Source organism: Bacillus rossius, chromosome 13 (assembly GCF_032445375.1).
Source record: "Bacillus rossius redtenbacheri isolate Brsri chromosome 13, Brsri_v3, whole genome shotgun sequence".
Taxonomy (NCBI): Eukaryota; Metazoa; Arthropoda; class Insecta; order Phasmatodea; family Bacillidae; genus Bacillus; species Bacillus rossius.
Window position 1 is genome coordinate 6187565 of NC_086340.1, and position 16301 is coordinate 6203865.

Below are 16301 nucleotides of genomic sequence, written 5' to 3' on the forward strand. Positions count from 1 at the left end.
ACCGTGTAAAGATTTTTTCGGGTCATTTTTTTACACTTTGGGTTACCTTATTGGACTTTTAGTAAGGATCCCTAATGTTATTGATAATATAATATAGCCTATAGCCTTGCTCGATAAATGTACTATCCAACACTGAAAGAATTTTTCATTTCGGACCAGTGGTTCCTGAGATTAGCGAGTTCAAAAAAACAAACAAACTCTTCAGCTTTATAATTAGTATAGATATAGATTAATTCACAAGCATTTGCAAAAACAATCAAATATATTGAGCTAAGTAATGGAGGGATGCCACTCGCTTGATCAAAAATTAATTTAAAAAAAAAAACTGTTACACATTTAGTTATGTTCGCCATCTTGGATTATAGAAATTTTGCCCTTTTCGTTTACGTCCGCCATCTTGGTCATGCATGATATCATCGTTTCGTGTTTCGTTACGGTCACCACCTCATTGGATTTTTAGATCGTTGCACATTTTCGTTACAGTCGCCATCTTTGAAATTCAGTAAATTTTTTTTATCCAATAAAATCGAGAGGAAAAAAATTACTTAACCCTTTGAGGCACACAGAAATATATAAAAAATAAATTAGAATCTTTTGTGTAACTTTTAGCAGACGTGGCGGAAGGAAAAATTAAAGCAGCCAATGTTGCTTGTTCTTGTTAGGATCGCCAGATAGCATCACAAGGCTTACTCACGCGAGGTATTTCGGCAATACCACTGAAACATCGCAGATAGTAACATATTTATAAAGTGTTATCATAGAAATACCGCTACGAAACAAAGGGTTTCGAATCACGCACCTCTTGGCCTCCTTCGGCAGCTGCTTGGCGATGTCTCCGCCCACGAACACCGCCTCCAGGTACACCCAGAGGTTCTGCACCAGCAGCCAGCGCTCCAGGATCTCGTTGGTGTTGGACAGGTCGTGCACCCACGTCTGGATCTGCTTGCGGAAGGGAGCGTTGTACCTGCGCGCCCGGGTGTGCCCCATTCACTTGGAACAGCCGTTAATTAGAACTCTTGAAAATACCACTTAGAACTGCCGTTAATTAGAACCATTCAAAGGACCACTTAGAATTGCCGTTAATTAGAACCCTTGAAAATAACGCTTAGAATAGCTGTTAACTAGAACCCTTGAAAAGACCACTTAGAACAGCCATTAATTAGAACAATTGAAAAGACCACTTAGAACAGCAGTTAATTAGAACCATTCAAAAGACCAACTAGAATTGCCACTTAGAATTAATTAGAACCCTTGAAAACATCACTTAAAACAGTCGTTATTTAGAACCATTGAAAAGACCACTTAGAACAGCCGTTAATTAGAACCGTTGAAAAGACCACTTATAAATGCTGTTAATTAGAACCCTTGAAAAAGACCACTTAGAACAGCCGTTAATTAGAACCTTTGAAAATATCCCTTAGAACAAACGTTGAAAAAACCACTTAGAACAATCATTGAAAAGACCACTTAGAACTGCTGTTAATTAGAACCGTTGATAAGACCACTTAGAACAGCAATTAATTAGAAACTTTGAAAATACCACATAGAACAACCATTGAAAAGACCACTTAGAACAACCGTTGAAAAGACCACTTAGAACTGCCGTTAATTAGAACCGTTGATAAGACCACTTAAAACAGCCGTTGGTTAGTACCACCTTGTCTTACACTTAACCACATACGTCTTTACTAACTAGGTACATGCAAAGTAAACCTGATAAATAATATTATAGCCTAGACATACCAAAATTGGTCACAAATACATTTAAATAAAAAACTGAATTAACATATCAGTACAAATATTAAACTAACAAAAAAATTAGTAACTAACATACACATGAGCTACCTAAAGTTTAATATATTATAGGCATATTTTACAAAGGCCTTTATCTGTTTGGCTTCGGTGGGTTTATGTTTACAGTTTTTTATTTATAAATTTTTCAATGGCGCATATCCAAGTGTCTTAAGGTAGAAAATGGTATTTAAAAATTTAATAAATTATATATGTTTTTTTTAAATCACCTACAGATCACCGCACAGTGTGCTGTTATAATTTTTTTCCATGACTTAATTTTTGTGCTATCTGTGCTGTTGTCGTCGCGTTGTCCGTAACACCTGTTTAGGTTCATAGTTGGGTTTATCTGTTTGACATCAGTGGGTTTATGTTTACCTTTTTATTTATCTGTTTGATATCAGAGGGTTTATGTGTACATTATTTTTTATTTGTAAAGTTTCAGTGACGTATATCCAAGTGTGTTGCGGTAGGGAAATGGTAGCAAAAAGGTTCCACTGAGATTGTGAACACTCGGTAGGAAGGTCACACCTGTTGGACAGCAGCGAGCCCAGGATCATGAGGCTGTCCTCCAACTGGCCGATGGTCTCGGCGGTGGTGTCCCCGCGCAGCAGCAGCTCGCCGCGGTTGTTGAAGGTCATGAAGGTCAGCTCGTGCACCGACCACTCATTGGTCACCTGCCGCAGCTTCGCCTCGATGTCTTTCTCCTTCATCGCCGAGATGCATATGTCCTGCGGGCAGCGCGCACGAGGTCCTTCAACAGGGTCTCCCTCTGTTGGCTCCGGCCAACCTTCTTACTTCACAGGAGTGGAATTGCTTCGGTAGAAAGGTAGAGGAGGATTATAATTGTTGTTATTGTTAAGCTGTTAACATGCATTCTTAAGAAATCGGACATGCTGAGAATGAAACGGGAAAACTCACCTCGATGTCTTCCTTGTATTTAAGGAGCGGCGCCTCTAGAATGTTCTTGAGGCAGAAACCTTCGCTCTCCAGCTCGAAGTTGTACGACGTCACTTCCATGATCCGCTGCCAGTGGCGCGGCTTCATGGCTTTGTTGGCCATCAGCTCAAGCAGAGGGCACATGTCGTTGAAGTCGTCCACCGTTCGCTACAAACAACAGGCGGTGTGAGGATTGCAACTCGTGCACTTGTGCATGCTTGCACACTTGTATTTTCTGCACTCTAGCCCATTACATACTTGCATAATTCTGTATTTGCACACTCGCATAAATGTACACTTGCATACTTGCATACTTTACACTTGCATACTTTACACTTGCATACTTGCACACTTGCACATTACATACTCGCATAGTTGAATACTGGCACACATGCATACTTTCACACTCACACACATGTGCACTCGCATACTTTAATAGCATAAATTAGCGCTCGCACACTTGCATATATATATTCTTTTTTTTTCAATCTGCGACCTCAACCAAAGATAACTGTGATTCTTATACCAATTAATATAATAAACATGAAGTTTCACTTCTGTCGCGCATGGACTCCTAGCACAATAATTATGTTTGACGTGATAAAGTCCTATAAATCGATGAATGCCGGCTGCACGCACGAAAAAAAGCATGACTCACTGTCACGTTCCGCCTGAGACGAGCGTGCAAGAACCGGCCAACCACCGTGCGAGGAAAATCTTCTATAATATCAAACAGAGGTTAAGGTATGCAATTTTCCATCAACGTTTTCTTATGACGTTATCGCGTGAAATTATCGTCCGTAAACAGACTTTACAGACAACCCTTTTTATTTTTAATTATTTTGTGATATATATGTATGTATTTTATAATACCAATAATTCAGTTCATCTGACCTACAACAGAAGGTATGCAAGATAACTTACTTGAACGATCCCCCCCCCCCCCCCCCCCGGGTGACCACAAAGGAAAAAATATTTCGTACCAACTTAGGCGAGAAAAAGTTCTAGATTAGAAAAAAAGTACTAAATTATAATTTGTTATGGTTTTTAACAACTTAGGAAGTTATTATGACATTGCAATGCTCGAACTTAAATATCACACCACACACACATACATTCCATAGTTCTTTAAAAATAATTACGCTTAATAATAAAACATATTGGAGTTACAATAATATTATTATATTAAAGAAAAAGTACTATATCTGTACTAAACCACTAAAAAAGTTGTAAAAGTACTAGATCTAGTACGAAAGTACTAACTGTGGACACCCTGGGGCCCGGCCCACACACACGGGGGAGAGTTTACCTTGAGTGCGTGGAAGGCCGGCCACTCCTTGAGTCCCTTGGGCAGCTTGCGGCAGCGGTTCTGGAACTCCATCAGCTCGTTGTTGATCTCCTCGATGTTCACCTCCCCCCACGGGATGTCGTAGTAGCTGCTCACGCGGTCGATCACGTCGTTGTAGAGCTTGTAGAGCTTCTGCAGCAGGTTGAGCTCCTTGCGGATCTGGCCGAGCTCCGGGTAGTCGGTGGTGGGCAGCCCGAACAGCTCCTCGCCGCTCTGGTACGTCTGCAGCTTGCGCCACATGCCGTCGAACCGGTTCTGCGGACACGTCGGCACTCTCAGGTACTATTGTAGTACCGGCGAGAATCATCCCCAGACACAACTCTCTCTCTCTCCCACGCGAGCCGGTTCTGGGGACACGCCGACACCAGGTACCAGCCGATCAGACACTCTGAGGTACTACTGTAGTACCGGCGAGAATCAACCCCGACACAACTCTCTCTCTCTCCCACGCGAGCTGATCAATACGAGGTGGTTCTGGGGACACGCCGATACCGGGTACCAGCCAATCAGACACTCTGTGGTACCGGTAGTACTGGCGAGAATCAACCCCGACACAACTCTCTCTCTCTCTCTCTCTCTCTCTCTCCCAGTCGCCAGTGCTGATCCATACGAGCCGGTTCTGGGGACACGCCGACACCAGGTACCAGCCGACACTCTGAGGTACTACTGTAGTACCGGCGAGAATCAACCCCGACACAACTCTCTTTCTCTCTCTCCCACGTGAGCTGATCCATACGAGCCAGTTCTGGGGACATGCCTACACCAGGTACCAGCCAACACTCTGAGGTACTACTGTAGTACTGGCGAAAATCAACCCCGACACAAATCTCTCTCTCTCTTCCTCACGCGAGATGTCGCCAGAGCTGATCCATAAGAGGCGGTTCTGCGAACACGTCGTTCTCGATCACGCCGACGTGATAGTTATTGTGTTCATAAACATTTTTCAATTGTATTTATATCAGTGAGTATTATTTATTTGCATTGCAAATAAATACATTGTTATTTAATAAGTAATTAAAATTAACGAATGGAAATAAACATTCAGCTTATTTATTGATTTTCATTCAATAATTATAATTCCTTTTCGATAATTTTACTAAATTACATAATCAATTAAAAATTTTAATTGATATTTACTATACCAAATTTATTAAAAATATAGTGATTTTATAAATTTATTTCTAATTACTATTTGTATGCAAAATTAAAGTTAGATTTTCCATTACGCCACGTGACTTCTTAAGAGCATACGTCAATACCGGCACCAAGTTGTTTGCGACAGAGTGGCCCCGTCATGAGGGCAGCCCTCAGTGTCTAGGAAGCAGGGGAGAGCAATGAGGGGCTCGGCTGACCTGGAACATGATGAGGCGGTCGGACGCCTCGCGCGGGTCGTGAAGCAGGGAGGGGGAGAGTAGTGAGGGGGTCGGCTGACCTGGAACATGATGAGGCGGTCGGACGCCTCGCGCGGGTCGTGAAGCAGGGAGGGGGGAGGCGTGAGGGGGTCGGCTGACCTGGAACATGATGAGGCGGTCGGACGCCTCGCGCGGGCTGAGCCCGGGCATCATGGGGCCCGAGGTGCGGTACTCGTGGCAGTAGTCCACGTTGTCCTGGTGGAAGCGGTCCAGGTTGCGGCGCAGGTCCTGCTCCAAGTGCGGCTGCATCGCCAGCAGCTGCACGTTCACGTCGAGCGCGCGCGCCTGCAGCCGCTGCCACGTGTAGCGCAGGTTGTCCACCTGCTCCAGGTCCTCCTTGTCCACCTGCAGGTCGTAGCGCGTCACCACGTTGAACGCCTCCTGCGGGGCACGAAGGTACACGTCATCGTCCACATGCAGATCATGGTATATAACCACATGGACACTCCTCCAGGGCACGATGCTACATGTCATCGTCCGCCTGCAGATCATGGTATATCACCACATGGACACTCCTGTGAGCACGACGCTACACGCCATGGCACGTTACCACACCATCTTCCACCTGCAGATAGCGGTGCGTCACCACATGGACACTGTTTTGGGCAAGATGCTACACGCCAGGGCACATTACCACATTCTTGTTCACCTGCCTTTGTTGTGCCTAATCACAACTAAGTTGACTTACTAATATAATATATTAACACAATTTTCTTAAGTAATTTTTACTCTCTCAAATTTTGTTTTATGTATACTTATATTTAAAATGTATCATAAACCAAAGTTCTATAAACAAAAATTATTGGCTATGAGATCTTTGACCAGGGAACGTCTAAATGTAGCTGAAATGTAACAGTATATACATTTTTATACTGATTTAAATTACTTTAATTAATTTTTTATATTATAAAATACCGTTAACAAAATACTGGTCTCGTTCACATGCCGTTGTCTTGAATCGGTTTTCCTCACCAACAGTAAGCAATGTTAAGTGCCTCTGCTGGTGTCTTACAGGAGATGGCTCGTGCCGGGAGCAGGTGGAACAAGGGTGCTGTCACAACTAAAAAACACATAAATTAGAAACACACAAGATAGGATCTTCAAAGTTCAGTCTGTTCTAAGTTGTGTATTTCTAAGTTATGATAATTATACGTTATGTGGTTCGGCTGTGTGTGTTTCTAAATTACAAGTTTATAAGTTATGACAGTTCTAAGATGTGTGATTCTGGGTTGTGTGTTTCTAAGTTATGTGTTTCTAAGTATGATCATTCTAACTTATGACAATTATAAGTTGTGTGATTTTTTCGATGTTTCTAAGCTATGGCTGTTCTAAGTTGAGTGTTTCTAAGTTATGTGTGGTTCCCGGTGCCACAGAAAGGGGGAGCTCAAACCTCTATGGGGTCGATGCGCAGCTCCATGTCGACCTCCTGCTCGCGGATCTTCTTGAGCGTCTCCATGACCAGGCGGACGTCGTCCAGGTCCCTGATGGGCCGGTCAAGCTTGCGGTCCATCTCGTTCATCACGGCGTACACGTAGTCCATCTCGCGGCGGTACTTCTTCTTCAGCACCTGGCCGATGCGGCAGGTGCACGACCTCACCTCCGTCAGCAGGCTGAGCTTCAGCTTGTCTGCCGGACACACAGGTGGCGACACTGTACCTATGGTCGGCGCCGGCCGTCGAGACAAACAACAACCATAGCCACATTTTCGCCCGTTTTTTGGGTGACCAGGGATAACCTTTGATGAGTAGCATCTTAGCTCTCGGTATACGGCATTTGGTATGGAGGAACGGAAATGTGTAACCCCACTCTGCTATCCACGGGCGTACATCCAGTACTGAAGTAGCTTGGCTTCCGGGTTGTAGCCGTGTCCTTGGCGTTTAATCCATCGACGTTTCGGTCTACATTTCATTCGCCATCATCAGGGAGCAGTTACCTACAGCAGGTGTACTGCTCCCTGATTCTGTTTGACTGCAATGTAGACCCGAAACGTAGGTGAATTATTCGCCAAGCACATGGCTACAACCTACAGTAGGTATAACTGCTCCCTGATGATGGCGACTGGAATGTCGACCAGAAACGTCGGGAGAATTATTATTCGCCAAAGGACGCGGCTACAACCGACAGTAACTGCTCCCTGATGATGTTCGACTGCAATGTCGACCAGAAACGTCGGGAGAATTATTATTCGCCGGAGGACGCGGCTACAACCCAGAAGCCAAGCTACTTCGGACAATGGCCGTGAAAGCCGGCGAAAATTATTACATCCAGTACTGTTTTATTTACACTATTTCCATGTTCATAAAATACATGCATAATTTACAGTGATGACATACAGTGCTATTTCAGGTGTCAAATAACAACATTACAGACATTATTTACTTACATAATTTACATACTTACATTACTTTAAAAAAAAATTATGCCCCCCCCCCCCCATTTTTCAAATTTTATGTGCCAGATACGCCCATGCTTCTATCTAATGCAGAAGGCATAAACTAAATTTCACAAATATAAAGCAAAACTTTATAGTCTTGACTGTTTAATCAATTTTAACAAAAAATGGGCAGTTTTTTTAATAAAAATGCCTTGTCGGAAATCAGGTCCAAAGCCGGGGGGTGTAAGGCCGCGACCACCCACCTGTGGCCACGGCGAGGCAGCAGCCGAACAAGTGCATGTCGGGCTCTGTGCCCAGCTGGGCCTCCAGCTCGCCGTGACGGCGCAGCCAGGCCTCGAAGTCGGGCAGGCCGGCGCTCATCATCTCCCGCCGGCCGCGCTCGTTCTTCCACAGGAACTGGTACGGCTCCCAGCTCTCCAGGAACCTCTCCAGCTCCTGGAGTCAGTGTCCTCGGCATTTCACGAGTCCGGAAAACACTATCTCCCTCGAAATAACAAAACAATTGTTTGAATTTAAAAAAAAGAAAACAATCTCATCGAAATAACAAAACAATTGTTTGAATTTAAAAAAAAAAAAAAAAAAACACAATATCATCGAAATAACAATACAATTGTTTGAATTTAAAAAAAAGAAAACACAATCTCCTCGAAATAACAAAACAATTGTTTGAATTTAAAAAAAAAAGAAAACAATCTCATCGAAATAACAAAACAATTGTTTGAATTTAAAAAAAAAAAGAAAACACAATCTCATCGAAATAACAATACAATTGTTTGAATTTAAAAAAAAAAGAATACACAATCTCATCGAAATAACAAAACAATTGTTTGGATTTTAAAAAAGAAAACACAATCTCATCGAAAAAAACAAAACAATTATTGTGTAAATTAAAAAAAAAAAGAAATAAGAAATAACATTACAATTGTTTAAATTTAAAAAAAGAATACACAATCTCATCTAAATAAAAAAAAAACAATATATGTATAAATTTAAAAAAAAATTCAATCTCATCCAAACAACAAAACAATTGTTTGAATTTAAAAAAAGAAAACATAATCTCATCGAAATAACAAAACGATTTTTAACATTTTCTGTGGGGTTATTTACAACCACAATAACTATTTTCATACATTTTCCTTCAGTTATTTCCGTGAACATCACAAAAAAAATTCTCAACCATAGTAGGTAGTAAATTTAATATATATTAAATAAATTTATAGTATTTTAAAAGGCGTATTACATTTTTTACTACTTTTCAAAACCATTTAAATATATATATATATATTGGATAACGGAAAAGTAAAAAAAGAATGGCACTCGAGCAAACAACTTTGTGGTAAATAAATTATCATTATTTTCAAAGTACGTTGATGAAAACTTGCCGTTACTTAGAATGAACGCGTACGCACGTGAACGATGGAAAATGTATTATTGTGTTAACTGTTGGCATGCTGTAACCTGCGTTGTCTCGCTCCTAATCTCAGTCTGAATACAAGCGCTCCGGGGCGACGGAAGACTGCCATATCGGAAGACTACCATAATGACAGTATTCCGCCTGTTCTCTTCGAAAAAAGGCGGAAAAGACCCGTAAGGGAAATCTGCCATAAGTCCAAAGGACGAAACGGAATTGTGCCATTATTTTCTTACACCCTCCATGGAATGAGTACAGCAGCATTGCCCTCGAAGTAGTGTATAGAATACTCGGTAGGTAGCGCTGTCAACCCTCTAGCTCAGGGGTTCCCAAAGTGTGCGCCGCGGCGCCCTGGTGCGCCGTAGAAAGTTAAGAAGGGCGCCGTGAAGCGATTCTCTTTACCATTCTCCGAAACCTCACCTTAAGATGAGCTTTTTGTCTCACAAGACCTGTTGACCCTTTTCACAGAACACCTTTCGAAGCTCATTGAATGGTTTTCAAAATACTTTGCCGAAGACGATGTCGATAAATATGCGTGGATCCAAGACCCATAACATGCACAAGCTCCGCCAGATTATACATCGGAAGAAGAAGAAAGTCTCATTGAACTCTCTTGCGACAGCAGCCTTAGAACTAGATTCTCACATGTTCCGATTTGGTGGAGTTTTGGATATCGGTTCAAAATGAATATCCCACTTTAGCTCCAAAAGCTATAAGAATTTTCATTCCTTTTGCAACATCTTATTTGTGCGAAGCTGGATTTTCAGCTGTAGCTGTACTCAAAAGCAAATGTCGCTCAAAGATCAATGTGGGGCAAGAAATGCGAGTAGCAGTGTGAAACCTTATTCCATGTTTTGAAAAAATGTGTGAAGATCACCAAGCTCGCCCATTACATTGACTAGCTAGGTAGCTATTGTATTTTATTTTTGTTGTTCTTTAAGTCTCTCTTGAATGTTTTTGTGTTAATTTTATATTCTTATAAATATAAATATACAGTTCAAATTCATATCGTGGATATTTTAATTTTTGCGCTTATCTACCTAACTAGTATCATTGTACCTATCTATTTTGACGAGCCAAATAGGTTAGGGCGCCGAGACAAAATAGTAAACATGTATGTGCGCCGCGGACTGAAAAAGATTGGGAAACCCTGCTCTAGCTGTTTCTCAGGTTACAGATAGCGCTTCTGACGGTGGAAGTCGCAAATACAAATCACTTCCTGATCGCAGACGAGAAGAAAGAAATGTTTCCAAAAATGTATTATAGGTAGCACTCTAGTCTTATTACGACGATTAAAAAAACGTACATGTAGTACCTAGTATTCCATTCTGCCAAATTTTTTTATACATACTACGAAATGAGGAAAACGGCCTTACACGTAAAATAGTAATGTAACTAGCTTCATAGAATTTACATTTTTGTACACTGGGATAATTAAAGTAATTGGTAGATCATTATTTAATGAGTGCAAATCCAACACAAATATTCAAGGATTTTCTAATGTAATGTTTTCATTATTAGGGTGACTGAACACAAAAACTCAGATAGTAAGGTTTTTAATGTCTATAATAAATTAAAGTCTACAAAATGTGTTTTTAAGATTCTGAAATGCGAGGGAAATATTTTTGTCTACTTAGTATAGTTTGTTGGCACAGGGCAAGCAGGGAGACATAGGCTCGTACATCGAATGTTAATGATCTTTGCACAGGCTTGCAGTCTTTCAAAAATAAACTTTGCTGAAATTTAAGTTATTTTTATATTAGAAAATAAAAAATATTACTATTCGTAGCATATTATCCTGCTTCAGTTTTTGTACCTTACAGCACCTATAAATGAATTATGACATAAAACAACAAAAACACATTAACACAAGACATACACATCAATGCGACAACACAACACACAGATAGATAAAGATTGATAAGTTCATGTTAACCAATTATTAACTTTGGTTTTCACAAAATCTTAACGGGGTGCCTCCCATTTCAGGTCAAGATTTTATATTTACAGAAATTGTAGACTTTTTCAATTGTTTAACTTTCACGAAATGAAAAATATATACGTTTTTGCAGAATTAGCAGCCAAAGTTACATTTTTAACGTTTTTGGATTGCACAAATAAGGAGAATTTAATTTATTGCAGAACAGAAACTTATTCGGTTTAACTGCATTGCCTTGCTACATCAAGAAATAGTTTGAATTTATTTAAGAAAATATTATTTAATTTTACCTGGGAAATGATAATTCTTAAATTATTTATTATTTTGACAGCCAAGAAAAATTAAATGAGTTTTTGTGATAGAAATGAAAACCATATCATGAAGTAGCCAGTGGCATTGCAGTTAAAGCTAAAAAGTTTCAGTTCTGCAATAAATTAAATTCTCCTTATTTGTGCAAACCAAAAACATTAAAAATGTAACTTTGGCAGCTAATTATGCAAAAAGTATGCGCTTTATAAATTTTTCATTTCGTGAAAGTTAAACAATTGAAAAAGACTAAAAGTTGAACAGTGATTAATTAAATATAAATATTGATGCTATCGTAATTCAGAGACGTTTGTTAACTTAAAAATCAGATCCGGACAGCTGAAATATTTGCTGAATAGTGTCACAAACACATTTCCCAATGATATTTTTTTTTCATCAGCATCTTTACTTGATCAATTATGATTACAGTAGGAATATCGTTTATTAAATATTAAAGAGTAGTTGCGATAAACTACTACATTGCGGAACACCTAATACCATGAAAATGCATTTGCAAAATTGTAAGATAATTAAAACATATATGCCACGCATTGCTTGACGAGGCCTAATATTGGCAATTTTTTAATCATAAGATTAAGTTGGAAAGTATCAAAGGCTTTGCTCATGTTGAAATAGATTATTTTATTTACATCTTGATTTATAATGGTACACACACAGATATATAAATGTAAAGCGTGTGTTAAAGACGATATTCGTGATTGAAAACTATGTGGTTTTACAGAAATAATATTTTTAGGAATAAAACAAAGGTTTCTGTTACTTCAAGAAAATATAGGCCTATACCGATAAGTGGTTGAACACACAACATCGGTTTACAACCACTCACATGTATGTACAAAAGCAAAATAATTTTAAATGTTTGGTTGAGCTTTATTTATAACATGTTGGAATGATAATGCTACAGTTACTAAAAACTAAAACGCCACAAAACTAAAAAAAAATTGTTTTGCAAAACTCCGTTCCCCCGGAATGGCCACCGCATGGGGAGCCCAAGAAAAGAAACGGGCTCCCCATTTGGAAGCCACCTGGAAGGTTTTTTCTGTTCCACCCACCGTTTCTTTGGATGCCTGACTTGTTACAAGGGATTGTATCCTACCAGAGAAAATGCCACCATTTTGTCTGGGCAATCCGCCTTGGAGGAGCCGGGGCGCGAACCCGGGTCCTACAAGTCACAAGGCAGGCGCTCTACCCCAGAACCAGAGCGGTAGAGCAACAATCAGCAGTCCTCTTAACACTTACATGATGTTATTACACGAGTTTACTGTAGTTTCGTGTGTCAGTAACACGTGCAGTACGTGCAGTAACATCTAACCTCGGTAATGAACAAATTTATGTGTTCTTATGTTGTTCGTTCAGCATGAATTATGTAATTTCATACCAGTGAAATATAATTTGTGTAACTAGTCTGGTAATTTTTCAGTGGATTTCCTGCAAACAAACTTACAGTCCCGCTATACAATAATTATATAGAAATATAGACTAGTAAACACATATGTAAGAGATGGTGTCGATGGTAAAGTTATTTCGAAATAAATTTTAGATATTATAAGAGTGTGTTTAGTTAAAATATGTGTGTGCTAACAAACATGAAGTTATTGTATAAACATTTTATTTATTTGGTGTTAAAGCCACAGAAAAGTTAACTTTTTTTATATTACTTTTGGCTTTCTTTTGTTTTACCGTGCTTAACTTGCGCAGCTAATACTTGAAAGCTATTCAAACAACTGTTTGCAAATAACTAAATATTGGCGGTACTGAAGCAACACGATTTTGTAGTGATACAGTTATTTTCATGTAAATGAACAAATTAACAAATTGTTAAGGTTACATGAATATTTATGTTCTATTTACAAAGAAAATTTACGGTGCACAACGGCAAACAGAATAACTCAACGATGTAACTTAACAGATGAAAATTGAAAAAACAACGGATATACAAAGACGCACAGGTGAACCCAGCAATGTGAATAAACAGTGATGGCAGCACAGACGAACACCGTAAGAAACAGTTGAGCGAAAAAACAGATATTTTGAAAACCACAACGATGATAGCGCAGACTAACACAGTATATGATTCCTAAGAGATCAGTTGCGGCGTTTCGGGAAAGAGATCTATTCCCTTCTTAAGGTGCAAAACAGACTGAGGTTTGTATGACATACAGTTTAATGAGTAATGGCGTATGTCCGAAACTACGTCTTGAATTAATTTATCTATTATTTAAAATGTTGTTTGTCAGTGGAAATTTTATTTAATGAACTACATTGAATTTGTTGATATTCACATAGATACTGACTTTCTTTGAACAGAATTTTGTTTTGTTTGTTTTATGTGTATATTTGTTTACACTTCAGTAGTATGTTTTGGTTCCTCCGGCGCCAGGTGCTCGCAGGAGCCAGAGGAGCCGACCGCCATCTTGGATTTGTGACGTCACGGCGGTCATATTGGATGCCCGTGACCTTGATACTTGACCTTGACCTTTAACTTTGACCTTCAAAATTTTCCCAAAATTCTCCAAAATTTCCATTTTGTTTTTCAAAAAAATCCCGCCAAAAAAATCTCAAAATTTTTGATAAATTAAAAATTTCTCTTTTCGAGGGAAAAATTCCAGTATCAAGGGAAAATTTACCGTTTTCAGTCATTAAAAATCCCAGCGGCTATAAATGTCCATATTGAGGCTTACGCATCCATGTCTACAGCCTCCGATAAGCTTCTGACGTCAGCATGGATTATGTCATCTTGGATTATGACGTCACCGTTGCAATTTCCGTTACGGCCGCCATCTTGAAAATCTTTATCTATTATCCAATTTTAATGAAAAAATTTTAAAATTTATAAAAAATAAATTAATAAAATTTTAATAAAAAATATTTAAAAAACATAGGCTACATTTATGGCATGGAGCTATGAGTCCTCGGTTCGAACCCGATGAGGGCAAAAAAAATGGTGACTGATACTTCCCTCATGGTGGCTGCAGACAGACTGACCCCCACCACTTTTTCATAGCATATATATCAGGTAGTATGACGTCATGTCCGCCATCTTTAAAAACCGTAATTTTAATGCTAGAAAATCGGGAAAATTTTTAAATATCATTAAAAAAATTAATTAATCGAATTTAATAAAAATTTAATATAATATTACTTAAAAACCACTGTTGCACTTATCTTTATGGTCGCCATTTTGGATTATATAAATGTTGCATGTTTCGTTACACCCGCCATCTTGGTTGACTACGATATCATCGTTACACTTTACGTTACGACCGCCATATTGGATCCTATTAATGTTGCATGTTTCGTTACGGCCACCATCTTGAAAATCCGTAATTTCAATGCTATAAATTCCGAAAAAAATTCCAAAAAATATTCGAAAAATCGCTCACTTCAAATGTTTAGTTATTTAAACGATTTCGGTCCTCGGTTCGATTTCGGTCGAAAGTAAACCAGTAATTTATTAATATATTTAAGAAATTCTCATTAAAACGAAATAAAAATGTCTTACGCCACACCCGTCGTTTTGAATTATGTCACCACTGTATCAATTATCGTTATGGACGCCATCTTTAAAAATTTTACTTATCCGATTTTAATGAAGAAATGTTCAAAATTCATCAAAAAATTTACTTATTAGAATACTGATTGATTATATCGATTCCCGTCCTTGGTTCGAAACCGGTAAGAGCAAAAAATAAAAAACGACATATCCTTTCTCCATGGAAGCTATCTAGACTGATCTCACACCACCAATACCAAAGTATGTATATATTAATCGTCTACTGGTATGACGACATGTCTGCCACCTTGTCTTCGTCCGCTGGAGCCACCATCTTGTTTTCGTCTGCTAGAGTGTGCTAGCACCATGTAAATATAATTTTATGTTCACCATACCTTTGTCCTCAAGTGTTGGCAATGAACTTAGACCTTGATCTTGAACTTTGAATTTGACCTTGAACTTCGACTATGAACTTTGACCTCGACCTTTGAAATTTGAACTTGACCTTGAACTTTGTCCTTGGTCCTGAAATGTAACCATGACCTTGACATCCATCTTAGATACCTCATTTTGTGTTTAGTGCTCGCTACCAGGAGCTACCACCTGCTAGAGGACATTGTCACCATCATGTTTTCATTTGCTGGAGGACATCATCTTGTGTGTACTCATCTTATAGAGAGCATTACCATCATTCTAGTGCAGTAATAATTTATTATTACTGTGACATCCGTCATCATCAATTGAATGCCATCTTGGTAATTTGTAATTATTTAGCTAGAAATTCGGGAAAAATTACAAAACTTACCTATTAAATAAATTTATAATCAATATACTGATTAATTCGATAGATTCCTGTCCTTGGTTCGATCTTTGGTCGATGCAAAACGTTTAATTTTATATAAAAAATAATAAATTCATTAAATCATGTTCGAAATTCTAAAAGAGGCTTAAAATCAACTACTACCATCATTATATAAGCCATTACGACTGTCATATTGGATATTTGTATTTTTGACTTATAAATTCGGGAACAATTCCGAAATTCACCTAAAAAATAACTCATTAATTTACATATTGAATCGATGGATTCCTTTCGTCGGTTTGCTTCTTGACCAATGACAAGTGTAACTAAATATTAAATAAATATTATATTTTGGTTTCCATTACCTTTCATGGAGTTTATCATTCATTCACTCTACGAAAAACAACTCAAGACAGTATACGACAATGTTCAACGAATTAAATA

The 16301-nt window shown here is 38.8% G+C and overlaps 1 protein-coding gene across 1 annotated transcript in view; it reads right to left on the bottom strand.

Moving 5' to 3' along the window:
• The window catches only part of LOC134538143 (dynein axonemal heavy chain 5), a 141426-nt gene that overhangs the window by 93129 nt on the left and 31996 nt on the right, over positions 1-16301 (bottom strand). The window contains exons 13-19 of the mRNA XM_063379183.1: positions 8128-8320; positions 6881-7116; positions 5590-5871; positions 4040-4333; positions 2713-2898; positions 2323-2522; positions 800-964 (exon numbers count right to left, since the gene is read on the bottom strand). Of these exons, the coding sequence (XP_063235253.1) occupies positions 800-964; positions 2323-2522; positions 2713-2898; positions 4040-4333; positions 5590-5871; positions 6881-7116; positions 8128-8320 (1556 nt within the window). The remainder of the gene's footprint in view (positions 1-799; positions 965-2322; positions 2523-2712; positions 2899-4039; positions 4334-5589; positions 5872-6880; positions 7117-8127; positions 8321-16301) is intronic.